This window comes from Erinaceus europaeus, chromosome 1 (assembly GCF_950295315.1).
Source record: "Erinaceus europaeus chromosome 1, mEriEur2.1, whole genome shotgun sequence".
NCBI lineage: Eukaryota > Metazoa > Chordata > Mammalia > Eulipotyphla > Erinaceidae > Erinaceus > Erinaceus europaeus.
This window is the reverse complement of record NC_080162.1, coordinates 151,285,419-151,297,668: the sequence shown is the minus strand read 5'-3', so window position 1 is coordinate 151,297,668 and position 12,250 is coordinate 151,285,419. Positions and strand designations below refer to the sequence as shown.

The 12,250-nt window shown below is 58.7% G+C and overlaps 1 protein-coding gene across 5 annotated transcripts; it reads right to left on the bottom strand.

Moving 5' to 3' along the window:
* Window positions 1-441: 441 nt before the first annotated feature.
* PUF60 (poly(U) binding splicing factor 60) lies at window positions 442-11,854 on the bottom strand. 5 transcript variants are annotated; one of them, XM_007515999.3, is made up of 12 exons: window positions 11,692-11,850; window positions 7,582-7,665; window positions 5,536-5,631; window positions 5,342-5,431; window positions 4,508-4,558; window positions 2,371-2,532; window positions 2,205-2,297; window positions 1,904-2,117; window positions 1,642-1,832; window positions 1,391-1,526; window positions 969-1,204; window positions 442-871 (listed from the first exon to the last, which is right to left on the bottom strand). In XM_007515999.3, the coding sequence occupies exons 1-12, from the start codon at window positions 11,713-11,715 to the stop codon at window positions 572-574; spliced, it is 1,677 nt and encodes a 558-aa protein (XP_007516061.1). In that variant the 5' UTR covers window positions 11,716-11,850; the 3' UTR covers window positions 442-571. The 5 variants fall into 5 exon arrangements, with proteins under 5 accessions (XP_007516061.1, XP_007516063.1, XP_060054021.1 ...); XM_007516001.3 differs by having other exon boundaries at window positions 7,582-7,662; window positions 11,692-11,848; XM_060198038.1 differs by lacking the exon at window positions 2,205-2,297 and having other exon boundaries at window positions 11,692-11,854.
* Between the last annotated feature and the right edge of the window lie 396 nt (window positions 11,855-12,250).

Here is a 12,250-nt window from a genome sequence, read left to right as displayed (position 1 = left end):
CGAGGCCCGCCCTCCCCGCCGGGAACTGCAGTCCCCAGAAGGCCCCGCGCGGCCACCTACGAGGACCCGTAGCGCTTTGCGCACAGCATGCTGGGAAACCCGCCTCTTTGAACATAAAGCATTCTGGGAATTGAAGTCTGTGGTTGACAGCGGGAAGCTATTATTGACTAAACGTTCTAGCTTGCCTGGGTATAGATTCAGAGATGGGAGCAGAGTGCACTTAATGTGCCTCAAGATTTCAGGGACCCCGGGCTAGTCTCAGCACTGCGCAGATGGACCCTCCCACTAGCCAGATGGGATCTTGGCTGCCTGGAACCCAGACCAAGTCTACTGAGTCTGCAGACTGATTCTCCCAACCCTTCCAGCACTCCCTCAAAAGGAGACAGGACTATCCAACTCCAGCAGACCTCTGGGGCAATAAGCACAAGGACCACCATCAGGGACATTCAGGGCCGGCAGCATCTGCACCTTTATACACAAGCTGGGCTGCTGTCCCAGACACCACAAATGGCTCTAAAACACTCGAAGAAACCAGAAACAAGTAAGTACAAGTCCAGGGAATGGGCCGAGGTCACGCAGAGAGGTCACTGTTATCAAAGCGCTCCTGATCATACACTTCAGCCACCACCTTGCGGCCTGCAAACCAACGCCCGTTGAGGGCCTGGATAGCCTTGTGAGTCTCAGAAGCTACAGAAAACTCCACAAAGATTTTGACAATGATCTCTGCATCCTCCTCTTCACCCTGCTTCTCCTGGTAGATGATGACTCGGTTGACAGCACCAAACTTGCCACATTCCTCAGTTACCTCCCCCTCTAGGTCGTCGTCGATGTCCTTGGGGTCCACCATGTTGCGCAGAACCATCACCGTAGACTGTGTGTGCGTGGGGGGGGGGGAGAACAGAGCCAAGAGCTGCAGCTGGTGAGCCCACCACAGCCCTCCCAGACCCTCCTACTGGCCCGTGGCCTACCTCCTGCTTTCGGAGCAGCTTCTGCATCACCATGTGGCGGGCGCTGCTGCCTGAAATGCTCATGTGCTCTTGCTCACTCAGCATCTCTGGCCGCTCTGACTCGGGAAACAGCTCTTCCTCTTCCTTCTCCTTCTTGGGCTCCAGGAGTCCCAATGTAGGAGGGCTGGCCAGGATGGGGTTCACCACTCCCACAGAGGGAATGGTGACCGGAATGGGAGGCCGGGCCGGGGTCACACCTGTGGCAAACCCACCAGGTCCAGCAGTCACTCCCTCCCACTAGGCCCTGGCTGGGGATCGGAAGCTACTCAGTCACACCTGGCCTGCCCTGGGCACTGAGGGCTCTGTGTGCAGCACTGGTCAGCCAGCCAGCCCAGGGGTGACAGGCAGAGGAGGATGGGGAGCCCTGACCCACCCAGGCTCACCTGTGATGACTCCTGGGGCCTGGGCAGCCATGACAGCCTGGGGCAAGGCCCCCAAAGGCTGGGCTAGAGTCAGTGCAGGGGACACCAGTCCCGGTGTGGCTAGGGTACCCAGCACAGCTGCTCCAGCCACTGCTTCCTGAAACCCGAAAGGCCATTGTGCTCATCCCCAGTTTGGCTGCCTCCACTCAAGACCACCCAGAGCCAGTCCCCCCGAAGGTTGACAAACCTCGCATAACTGCACCTGCCCTCACCTGAGCTGTAATCTTGGCTGTGGCTGCAGCTGCAGCTACAGCAGCAGCAGGTGGGAGGCCTCCAGGTGTGGCAGGTGTAAGCAGGGGCATGGGAGGGGTGACAGCCTTGCCCACCCGCAAGTACTGGCCACCCAGGTCAAAGAGATTCATGGAAGACACGGCATCCTGGGACGACTGGGCCTTCTCATACTCTGCAGGCAGGAGTAGCAGTGAGGTCCAGCACCAGGTGGGCCCCACCCTGCCTCAACCTCCCTACGCTCACCAATGAAGCCGTAGCCCTTGTGCTTGCCAGTTGTGGGGTCGCGGGCCAGCGTGCAAGATTTAATCTTGCCAAAGGCCTCAAACACACTCTTGATGTCGTCGTCAGAGAGGTCCTGATGCACAGAAGCCACATAGATTCGGTTGAAGGCACGTGCCTCCTCAGCCAGCTGGTCAATGATGGGCTGGGCCTGTCCTATGTTGCTCGGCCGGCCCACCTGGAGAAGGAGGGCCAGTGAGCCAGGTTTCTGGAGAGGTCATGCCTCCTCTGAGAGGCATGCCACACCATGCCCCCGGGCTCTCACCTTGATGTTCCTGCCTCCCAGCATCACAGAGTTCATCTGCTCCAGGGCCAGCTGCGCAGCTTCTGGTACCTCATATTCCACAAAGGCAAAGCCCTGGATGCAGGGATGCACCGCTAGGCCCAGGGTCCGGCTGGGCTGGGGTGGGGGTGGGCAGACCAAACCTCACCTTGTGCTTCATGGTGACAGAGTCCCAGGACATGTCGATGCTCTTGATGGGTCCAAAGGGAGCAAAGGCCTGGCGAATGGTGTCCTCCCCCAGCTCGTAGTAGATTGAGCCCACGTAGACCCGGCACATGATGGCCAGTGCTCGCTGCCGTTGAGCTGCCATCTGGATCAGGACAGAGGGGAGACAGAGCCACTGGCTGGTAAGGGGGTGGCAAGAGGCCGGGGAGCCCAATCCTCTCCTGGCCCACCCCCCAGCTCCTCCCTGGGGAGGGATCCCCAGGTGGCAGCACGGTGCAGGCCTGCGGTCAGGGCAGCAGGGTCAGCAGGACCCTATCCCAGGAAGGAAGGCCAGGCCCAAAGGCAGGTCAGACGCACCCTGGCCCACCCAGGTTCCAAACAGATGGGTGGCAGTGCTGGCAGGTGATCAGGAGCCAGAGCTGCGTGCCCACCCAACCAGCCCATCCCTCCAGTCTGGGGCTCAGCTACCCTGGGCTGGGAGATCCTCCCAGGGTCCTGGCCAAGTGCTCAAAGGAGAGCACAGGGGTGTCCAAGCTGGAGGGACCCACTGGTGGGTGTGGAGGCAAGAGAGCATGGCGGAAAATGGGGCAGCTGCAGCCAGAAGAGACCCAGGGGAGGAGCCCGGAAGGGGCTTCATGGAAAGAGGAGCAGTTGCTCGGGCAGGCTGTTTCAGGCGGGGGCTGAGAGCTCTGCAACCCTCCCCCCAGTGCCTTGAACCCCTTGCAAAAAGGGCTGCTCAGAGTCCCCATCTGTAGCCCAGAGGGTCTTGGGAGCATCAGCTGGTGGCAGTCAGGGCTCCATGGTGGGGCCCTTGTGGGGCAGAAACTATCTACTAGTGCAGGCTTGGTCATTGTGCCAAGGAACCTCTTCTGCTCTTAAGGGGTGTGGTCACTACCCCTGCCGCCTCAGAGACGACATGCCAGATAAAAGAGGTTCCCAGAGCCACATGTGGTAGACAACCAGCTGGAGCCAGGTCTGAGGGAGCCCATAGGCCCAGGGAAGCAAAGAGGATGAGGCCCCAGTTCCAGGCCCTCTATAAACAAAGGGTCCCCCTCCCACCCTAAGGTGACCCAAGGCCACTTGCCCTCTTTAAATAGCTACAGGTTTAGTATAAGTTGGCTCTCTTCCTCCCTCACAGGGAGCAAAAAACAGGTTCACCATCTTCCCCAAACTAAAATTCCCCAAAATGGGACTCCCCCCTTAAACTGGGCTCCAAAAACACAGGCCTCAGTGAAGGACCTGATGAGACCCCAAGGACCCCACAGAGGCAGCCATGTCCCTTCTCACACCAGATGCCCCAGACATAAAGCCTGCCCCTTAAATCAAAAATCCCATGACAGGCACATGTCTCTTCAGTGAGGGCACCCCAAAAGCACAGGGACAGAGAGCCCTCTCCCTGACATCTCCCTGGATGAGGGCTCCCCACAAGCAGAAGTTCCCATAAAGGACGTGGGTCTGCCTGGCTCTCGGAGACGGCTTCACTCTTGAGAGCAGTGCACCACAGAAAGTGTGGTGTCTCTTCAGACCTCCAGGGCCTGGCCTGGTCCTCAGCCTGCCTTTGGGTGACAGGGCCAGCTCCTTCCCAGTGGTTACTACCTCCCTGGCTGTGTGGCCTCAGGCCTGGGGTCAGAGCTCGAGACCTTGTCCTTCCACCTCTCTTGCTCAGCCCACCCCCCACCCCACACCCCCACACCTCCTGATCTGAGGAAGCCATGAGTGAAGACCCTTCTGTCCTCGGGGCCTGACCCCACCCCAGGAGCTTGGGCAGTCTGAGGACTGGTGGCCTGGGTGTTGCCTTGCATGCAGGCCACATGGGTGCAGGGGGGCCTGGCGTGAGCTGCGACCCTCCTGGCCGGCTGCCTCCCGTGGTTACCTGGCCGGTTAGTTTTAAGACGGGCCCTCAGAGCAGATGGAGGCCTCCCCCAGGGGCGGTCCCGGGTGGGGGCCGCCCACACCTCGGGCCCCACCGCGCCTGGTGCTCTGCTGTGCTCTTCCTGAGCTGGCGAGCTGGCGGGCAGGGCCGGCTAGGGAAGCAAGGTCCCCAGCATGTGGGCTGCACTGCCCCCCTCTAGCCCTGACTAAGGACATGAGCCCCAGAAGAAGTGAGCATTTCTATTGACCGATTGCAAAGGTGAGAGAGGATCTCCAAAGCCCATTGTCACTGCTGCCATCTGAAAGACAGTAAAGACAGAGTTCAGTCTGTTGGAGCCGAGCAGTCTCCCGCTCTTGTCACACCTCACGCAGACAGCGGCAAGGCCCGGAGTCCCCGCCCTGCCTGGGAGGCCCGCCTGCCTTCCCACTGCGCGCTGCCGGCACCTGCCCAGGGGGGCCACAGAGCCCCCAGTGCCCCGCCCCACAGCCTGGCCAAAGGAAGGGTTTTGCCTGGCAAAGGGGCAAAAGGAAGGGGGGAGGAGGAGGAGGACAAGGCGGACGCGGCAGCGGGATGCACGGAACACGAAGGAGACCAGGCTATTTCCTGGCAGCGTGAGTGTATGAGGGCTTGGGGGGCAGGGCAGGGTGGGGCACGAGGCCCAGGCACCTGTCAACATTGCCCTGGCTTCTTCCCCACAGCCTTGGCCCCAGGTCTAGAGAAGGGCTGCAGAAGCATCCCAGTCTGTGCACTCAGTCCTGGTGTAGGCCTGGGAATCTGGCCTTCTGATTCTTATTTCAGGCCATGGGGGCAGGGAGAGGCACCCCAACATGCTACACCACTGGCTGTACAGCCTGGGGGGTGCAGGGGCGACCCTGAGGCAACTGTATGAAGTCCAAGAAACAGCAGCGACTGGGGGCTGCAAGGCGGGGAGAGGCTGTGGGGAGGCTGGGCACTTGTGCTTCAGGGAGGAACCTGGGTCCCAAGGAGTCCTTGAAAAAACGGAGAAGCACATGGAGGGGCTGGTGGCAGGCATGGGAGGAAGAGAAGGAGAGAGGCAGGGCAGGGAGGGCTGGCAGCTCACCTGCAGATTGGTGAGCTGCTGCTGCTGGTGCGCGATGGTCTGCTTCACCAGCACGCTCTTGATGCTCTGCTCCATGGCATACTTCTTGGCCTGCGAGAGAAGGTGGTGAGGGGCACTGGGGGCCTGACCTGTGTAGACACCAGTTTCCTCTGCCACATGGCCCCGGCCGCAGGGCCCGGCAGGAACATGCTCACCTTTTGGAGGGCCTCCTGCTGCTCAGGCGTCAGGGGAGGCAGTCCCAGCTTCGCAGAGGTGCTCTGCCCATTCTCCATCTTGATGGAGTCTGTTCCCTGGGGGTATAGCAGGGGCACTCACCATTAATAACAGGCTCATGCCAGAAACCTAGGTTCCAGCACCACATCAGAGTATGGGAGTGCCATGGCCCCTGGGGGAGCTCTGGTGCTGTGGTATTTCTCCCTCAGATATTCTCTCTCTACCTAAATGAAAAGGCAGCCCTGGCTCTGTGAAACAAAAAACACAAGCTCAGTTTGAAGACTTGTTGTGCAGTATTGAACCTAGGCCTTTCCCAGCAGAGGTCTCTACACAAAGATAGCCTCATGCCCACCGTTTAACCTCCCCATGCCTCTCTGGGCTCCTGCCCTGACCCCATGGGTCAGACACAAAGGAGACAGGCAGGTACCATGGGGAGCCTGGGCCAACAGAGTAGCTTGGGGCTCAGAGCCACTGCCCACACTAGCAACCACAGTTCCTCCAAGCCAAGGAGAAAGCTTGGCCAGGCTCTGCATGCTCTGGGTCCTCACCCCAGACTGCACGATGCCAAGGACCCCCATGTTAGGTTCCCTGCTGGGGAGGAGCTCCAAGGAGCAAAGAGCAAGCACAGGACAAGGCCTTTCCAGCATAGCACTCCATCTCCATGCTGCACGGTGAGCCTAAAGCTGCTCTCCCAGAGCCTTCCTGGGTGGACAGCAGTGCCCTGGACAGGTGAACACAGGACTAATAGATGTGCTGGGGGGAGAGGCTATATCTTGAAATCTCACTCCAGACCAGATGGATGCTACTAGGATGTCTACATTCTCACAGAGGGAGAGCACCAACAATAACAGGCAGAGCAGCATGGCCAGTAGACTGGGCGCATGTGTGGGAAGGAGAGTGTGTATGCTCACCGGGCCAGGGCTTCCCATCCATCACAAGGGGACTGGCCCCTTCTGGAGGGGTGTTCTGTAGTCCCTCCCTCAGCACAGAAGGGACAAAGGAGCCAGGGAAGGGTTGGCTGACTCAAAGCCTAAACACAACCATCCCAATCAGTCCAGAGGGCTGGGTGTCCAGCATGGGGTCAAAGGGCAAGAAGCCAGGGGGCCCCTCCCAGCTGGTCCCAGGCTCAGAGCTCCTCAGTGAGAGAAGCCCCCCCCCCCCCCCCCGAATTGAGTCTGGCTGGAAGTCCAGTGCGGCTGTCACCATGGCAATCATTGCCAGTCTCCTTTTAGCCCCCTAGAAACTTTTCAATCTCCTCTTTGTCTCAGGAAACAAAAGGACCTTCTCCCACCAACCAATGGCTGGCGGTACAGTCAAACCGGGGAGGGCTGGCTAGGGGGACACCCTGGCCCCAACAGTTTCAGCCCCCACAACTTCCCAGGATCCAGGCTACATGCAGCGCCCCTCCCCCATCCCGTGTGTGTGTGTGGGGGGGGGCAAGAGGAGGAGCCTAGCCCATCTCCAGGCCCCTGCAGCTCTGCTGGAATTCTCTGGAGGCAGGCGCTGCTGTGGAGCAGCACAAAGATCCCTCTTACCATAGATAAGACCCAGCCCACCTCCTCCCATAGAATCACTCCTGAGGGCTGGGCCTGGCGGTCTGACAGTCTTCCCATGTCCACCCTGGAGACTGCTGAGAACTGGGGAGGGAGAACTACCAAGTCTACGCTTGGCTTTGAATGCTATCTTGCTTCTTCTTCTTTTTTTTTTTTTTTTTATAGAACCTAAAGATTTGAGAGGAAAAGTTATCATTTCTAGTTCTCAACTGGAACCTGCACATTCTAGAATGGTGTGCCTGCTCTTCTGCACAAGATGGCTGAGAGCTCGTGCCAGCTGGGGCTCAGCTCCTGCCCGGACACCAACACCATCATCCTCTGCCTTTTGAGCTGTGCACTGTGGTCTGGAAGGGCAGGGGCTATGGGGAGAGGCAGGGGTATCTCTGGAGGTTCCCTGTCCCAACCCTAGCCATGTCTCCTGGGCCCACAGTGTGGGAGGGTGGATGGGGCAAACAGGCCTGCCGAGGTCAGTACCTGTGGAGGTTTCCATTTGTCTCCTGCTGCCACCACTGTCGCCGCCGACGGCTCGGACCCCCCGCCTTGCTGGCCATTGACCTGCTGCAGACAGGAAGGAAATGCTGTAAGGGACAGTCATGAGACTAGGTCCCCAACCCTCTTCCCAGGCTCAGTGCTGAGCTCCCCTTAAACCATCAAGGGAAGACAGACAGGGCCACGGGAAGAGACAGCTCTCACTTGGCCAACAATACTCCTGACACGCCCCTGCAGCTGTCCAGGGTGCTGGTGCAAACCCAGGCAGAATTTGTCCTGAGCGGGTAGCATATCCCCAGGACAGGACAGGCAAGAGAGGCTGGCTGAACCACTGAACACCCCTCCAAGGTCTAGGGCGGTCCTTTGGCTACATAGTCTACGTGCTTAAGGTCAGCTCCTTTCCTGCCACTAAGCTGGCAGAGTCGACCAGAGGCACAGCGTCCCCTCACTCCTCCCCAGGCACACAGGGTCCCAGCTCTAGACACATGCCCACAGCTGAGCATCAGTCCCATGCCTACCCCAGGCTCTGGCTGAGCCCCCACTGAAATCCCTGTTAAGTGGACTGCCCTCCAACAGGCCCTACCCAGAACCGTCTAGCACTGTGAATGGCTGCTAAGAACTCAGCCACACGCATAACCCCTGCCCAGAGAAGTCAAAGTGAACTGCCAGGTCAAGGGCAGGGACCCTTGGTGGAAGACCCTGAGTTGGGTGCACTCACCCTACTCCCAGCTTGAGGAGGTCTGCAGATACTAGGGAGATGGGAGAGTCGTGCCCACCCTTACAGACAGACGAAGCCAGAGCCTGGGCTCTTGCAGCCAGAGCAGGTTTCAAGCGCTCTGGCCCACAGCAGGGACCGCAGCACAGGCCTGGCTGTGCTGGGGATAGAGGCTGTGTGAGCCTAACCCTGGACTTTCTGTCTAGAACTCTCCAAACCTGGAACCACTGCTGCTTAGAAACGATAATCAGCAAGAGTCAAAGCAAAGCCTTCTGATGAGCCCCTCTCCCTCCCTGCAGTGTGGGGTGGCTGGGGGCAAGTCAAACAATGGCACTGCTAAGTCCCCACTCCCCCTGCCCCAGCACACCCAGAGCACAGTTGATTCTGCAGGTCCATAGACAGATTATTTCAGGATGTGCTACCCGCTCAGGGCAAATTCTGCCAGGGTTTACACCATTCATAACTAACTTCCTACTCCCTCAACTTATTGCTACAGCTAACACAAGACTTCACACAGCTGAAAACAGAAAGGGGCCCAGAGGACTTTTGGGAAACTAAGTGCACTGGTGACTGACTGTACAGGACACCCAGCCCAACAAGTCTGGGGGAAGCTGCCTGTCACCACTGCTAGTCACCTGTCACAGTGCGGTAATGAACACAGCAGGCTTTGCAGTCAGAGCCACCAGCAACCGGTAGCAATGCCTTGGGGGGCTGTGGGGGTGGGAAGCCCCCTTAGGGGGTACTCAGCCCATGGTGCTAGGACCCACATTCTAGCACTGCCAATGGTCAGCAGCGCAGGCAAGGAAGATTATTTCCAGCAGTAAAGCAGAAAAATGAAGTAATTACTTGGCAGCGTCAGGCCTGTCTCCTGGGGCTGGTGTGGGTCAGTCTGAGTAAAGTACTTAAGGCAATACTGCATATGCTGTACAAGCCACTGGTGTTAGTGATTATTAGAGCTGCGGTAACACCCAGCATCAAGCCCCCAAGCGAGGGCTGCTGCTTTTTCTCTGCTCTGTCCCCTCAACAGGGTGCCCTGTGCTGCCTCATGCTGGCTCCGTGCTGGGCACTGAAAATGCAGCAGAAAGACAAGAAATATGCCACCCGGGGCCAGGTTACAGGTGCTTCCTGCAGTTAGTGGGCACTAAGAAGATCAGCACAGGGTGGGAGAGGGACCAGAAAGCATGCTAGAGGTCTCTGTGTGGAAGCTGTGGCTGTACCTGCAGGGAGGTCTTAGGGCCAGAGGGGTGGTCCCAAGGAGTAAGCCTGGCTGAGAGTGGAAGGGTAGTGGAGCAGTGAGGCCAAGAGACATGGCGGGCAAAACCATACCCTGCTTGAGAGGGCAGTGGTCAGCACACCCAAGTGAGAAGAGGTCATTCTGCGGATTCCTGCATCCTGCCCCAGAGGCAGGATGTCAGTCAAGTTCCAGGCTACTCCAGCCCATCTTCCACAAAAGCGTAAGTCCAAGCTTAGAACAACAGTGCCAGGCTTTGCTCAGCATGTACAGGTCCCAAGAAAATAAGCTTTCACTATGCCTACAGATGAGGGCAGCGGGGAAAGTGACTAAATGCTTCCAGAAACCGTAGACCAGGCTAGAAGAGACAGTGTGAGGGTGGGGGAGGTAGTATAATGGTTACACAAAGGGACTTCGATGCCTGAGGCTCCAAGGTCTCAGGTTCAATCCCCTATACCACTATAAGCTAGAGCTGAGCAGTTATCTGGGGTGGGGGGGGGGGTGAGAGTGACACATAAGCACAGGGCTTTTGCAGTGTACGTGTCAATTAATGTGTGCAGAGAAACCTCTCCAGGGGGCTGGGTAATGGTGCATCTGGTTAAGTGCACATGTTGCATGCACAAGGACCCAGGTTCGAGCTCCTGGTCCTTACCTGCAGGAGGAAAGCTTTGCAAGTGGTGAAGCAGGTCTGCAGGTATCTTTCCCTCCCCCTCTGTCTTCCCATCCTCTTGATTTCTCTGTCCTATCCAACAATAGCAGCAATAAAAACAGCAGTAACAACTAGCCTCCAGGAGCAGTGGATTGGTAGTGAGTGCAGGCACTGAGCCCCAGCAATAACCTTGAGGGGGGGATAAAAAGGAAGAAAAAAAAGAAACCTCTCCAAAGGACTGAAAGAAAACCCATTTCCGGGGTTCCAGCTCACTCCCATATCTGGCCTTGTGGCAGTACAGCCATGCCTGGTGCCCACAGCAGAGGTGGGCCTCAAGTCACCATGTGCAAGGTGCTGCCCAGGGGCTCACCACGATGGGCAAGTGTTTATACTGCTCTGCTCCAGGAGACAGGTCTGTGTCCTCATGACCCCATCCTTCACCTTCCAATCAGTGTCCATCCTGTTCCCCAAGCTCCCCTCTCTCCTTTGCCACCTGACTGACTGCTGCCTGGGAATACAGCCCAGATCCTCAACTCTTACCTCTTCTCTCTAGTTTCCCTCTCACAAAGCCCATTCATTCCTGTAGATCGCACATAGAGCAGGACCGGTAAAAATGAAGATGGAGACACTCGGCAGGTTTGAGAATCACCTGGGTCCACCTCACAAAGTGGGGTGTCCCGTGCAAGTGTCTTTGGCGGTGAGGTGGGCCCAGCGCCTTGGCAGGAGGCAGCCCCCCTACAGCTCGGGCCTGACCAGAGCACCCTACGACACTGCCCACCCCGCGGGCACCCCCTTCCCTGTCACTGCAGTTCCCCTTAACAGTCCGCACTTCATGCTGGCCACGCGTGGTGGGTAAATGGCAGGTAAACAAAGAGATGAAGTGTCGCTCTGTCCAAGAGAGGAGCTGATTCCCCGGTTAAAAGGGGAAGGAGAAGGATCAAGGGAGGTTTCACCACGGAGGTGTGCAAGCAGCTGTCCCTCTATGTTCACACTGCCCGGGGATGAGGGAGGCGAGTGCGGTGGAGGAATGATGCTCCCTCAGGGCGCCCGCTGCAGAGCCCGGACAGAAGAGAACTGCCTGGGGCTCCCCCGCTAGACCCCCAATTCCTCATAACGGTGCTTGGGGCAAAGTGACCGGCGATCGCATGTCCAACCACCCGGAGTGAAGATGGCAGGAGGGAACTCGTTAACTGCAACCTCTTTCCCGAAGAGCCGCGACCACCCTCCTCCCCAGGGGCCCGGTCCGCTGAGGGGTGAAGACCACCGAACGGGTTCCACGACGTGTCCTCCCGCGCCAAACGCCGGAAGCAGCGGACTGCGGGCCGGAAGCTACGGCCACAGGCGCGCATCGGCCCCGCCCCCGCCTGGAGCAAAGGAGGCTCGCGGGAGCCCGCGGCGACCACCGCAGGTCTGAGGCGCCTTGGCCAGTCCGGGCATCTTGCTCTGCCTGAAGAGCAGCAGCCGGAGGTCTGGGGGGTGGGGAAGTGGACGCTAACTTACGAGAGCTATGGTCGCCGTCGCCATCTTGCGTCCGTCGCGGCCGCCGCGCGCGCCAGACGCTCCAGCTCCCTCCGCGGTCTCGCGCGATCTGGGCGCCGGCGGAGGAACCCAGAGAAGGATGGAACTCTCGCGAGTAAAGGCTTTCTCGCTCGGAGGGTAGAACACGCTTCCGGTGCGGGCGAAGTCTCTTTACGCTCCACAGGGGCTGGCGGAAGTAGCGGGGGCGGAGCCTAGCGGGGCGGGCGGAAGAGGCCGGGCACAGAGCCCCTCCTAGCGGCGCTGCGTCCAACTCGTGCGCCCAGCGAGGGTCGCCCCCAAGCGGCGGAGAGCCCTAGCTGCGTGATTGTCCCGCTTCTTTTTCTGAGTTCCTTGCAGAAAAAAGGAAAGTGCTTCCTCCCGCTCGCCTCCGGAGGGAGCCAGCTGCGAGAGAGACCCCTTATCTCCACACTTCAGTCTTGCATTTCCAGGTGCATCTTCAGCGCCTCCTAAACTCCATAAGCCCAAATGCCTTCTATTGGTGCCTTTCCCAGCGACTCAAAAAAGCATCAGCATCTTAAAA

Excerpts from the sequence above, each read along its gene's own strand:
- PUF60 (XM_007515999.3), bottom strand. The coding sequence starts at position 11,715 with ATGGCGACGGCGACCATAGCTCTC. Across the intron at positions 1,205-1,390 it reads GGCCCCAGGAGTCATCACAG|GTGTGACCCCGGCCCGGCCT; the intron begins GTGAGCCTGGGT and ends GGTTTGCCACAG. Across the intron at positions 872-968 it reads AGCTGCTCCGAAAGCAGGAG|TCTACGGTGATGGTTCTGCG; the intron begins GTAGGCCACGGG and ends ACGCACACACAG.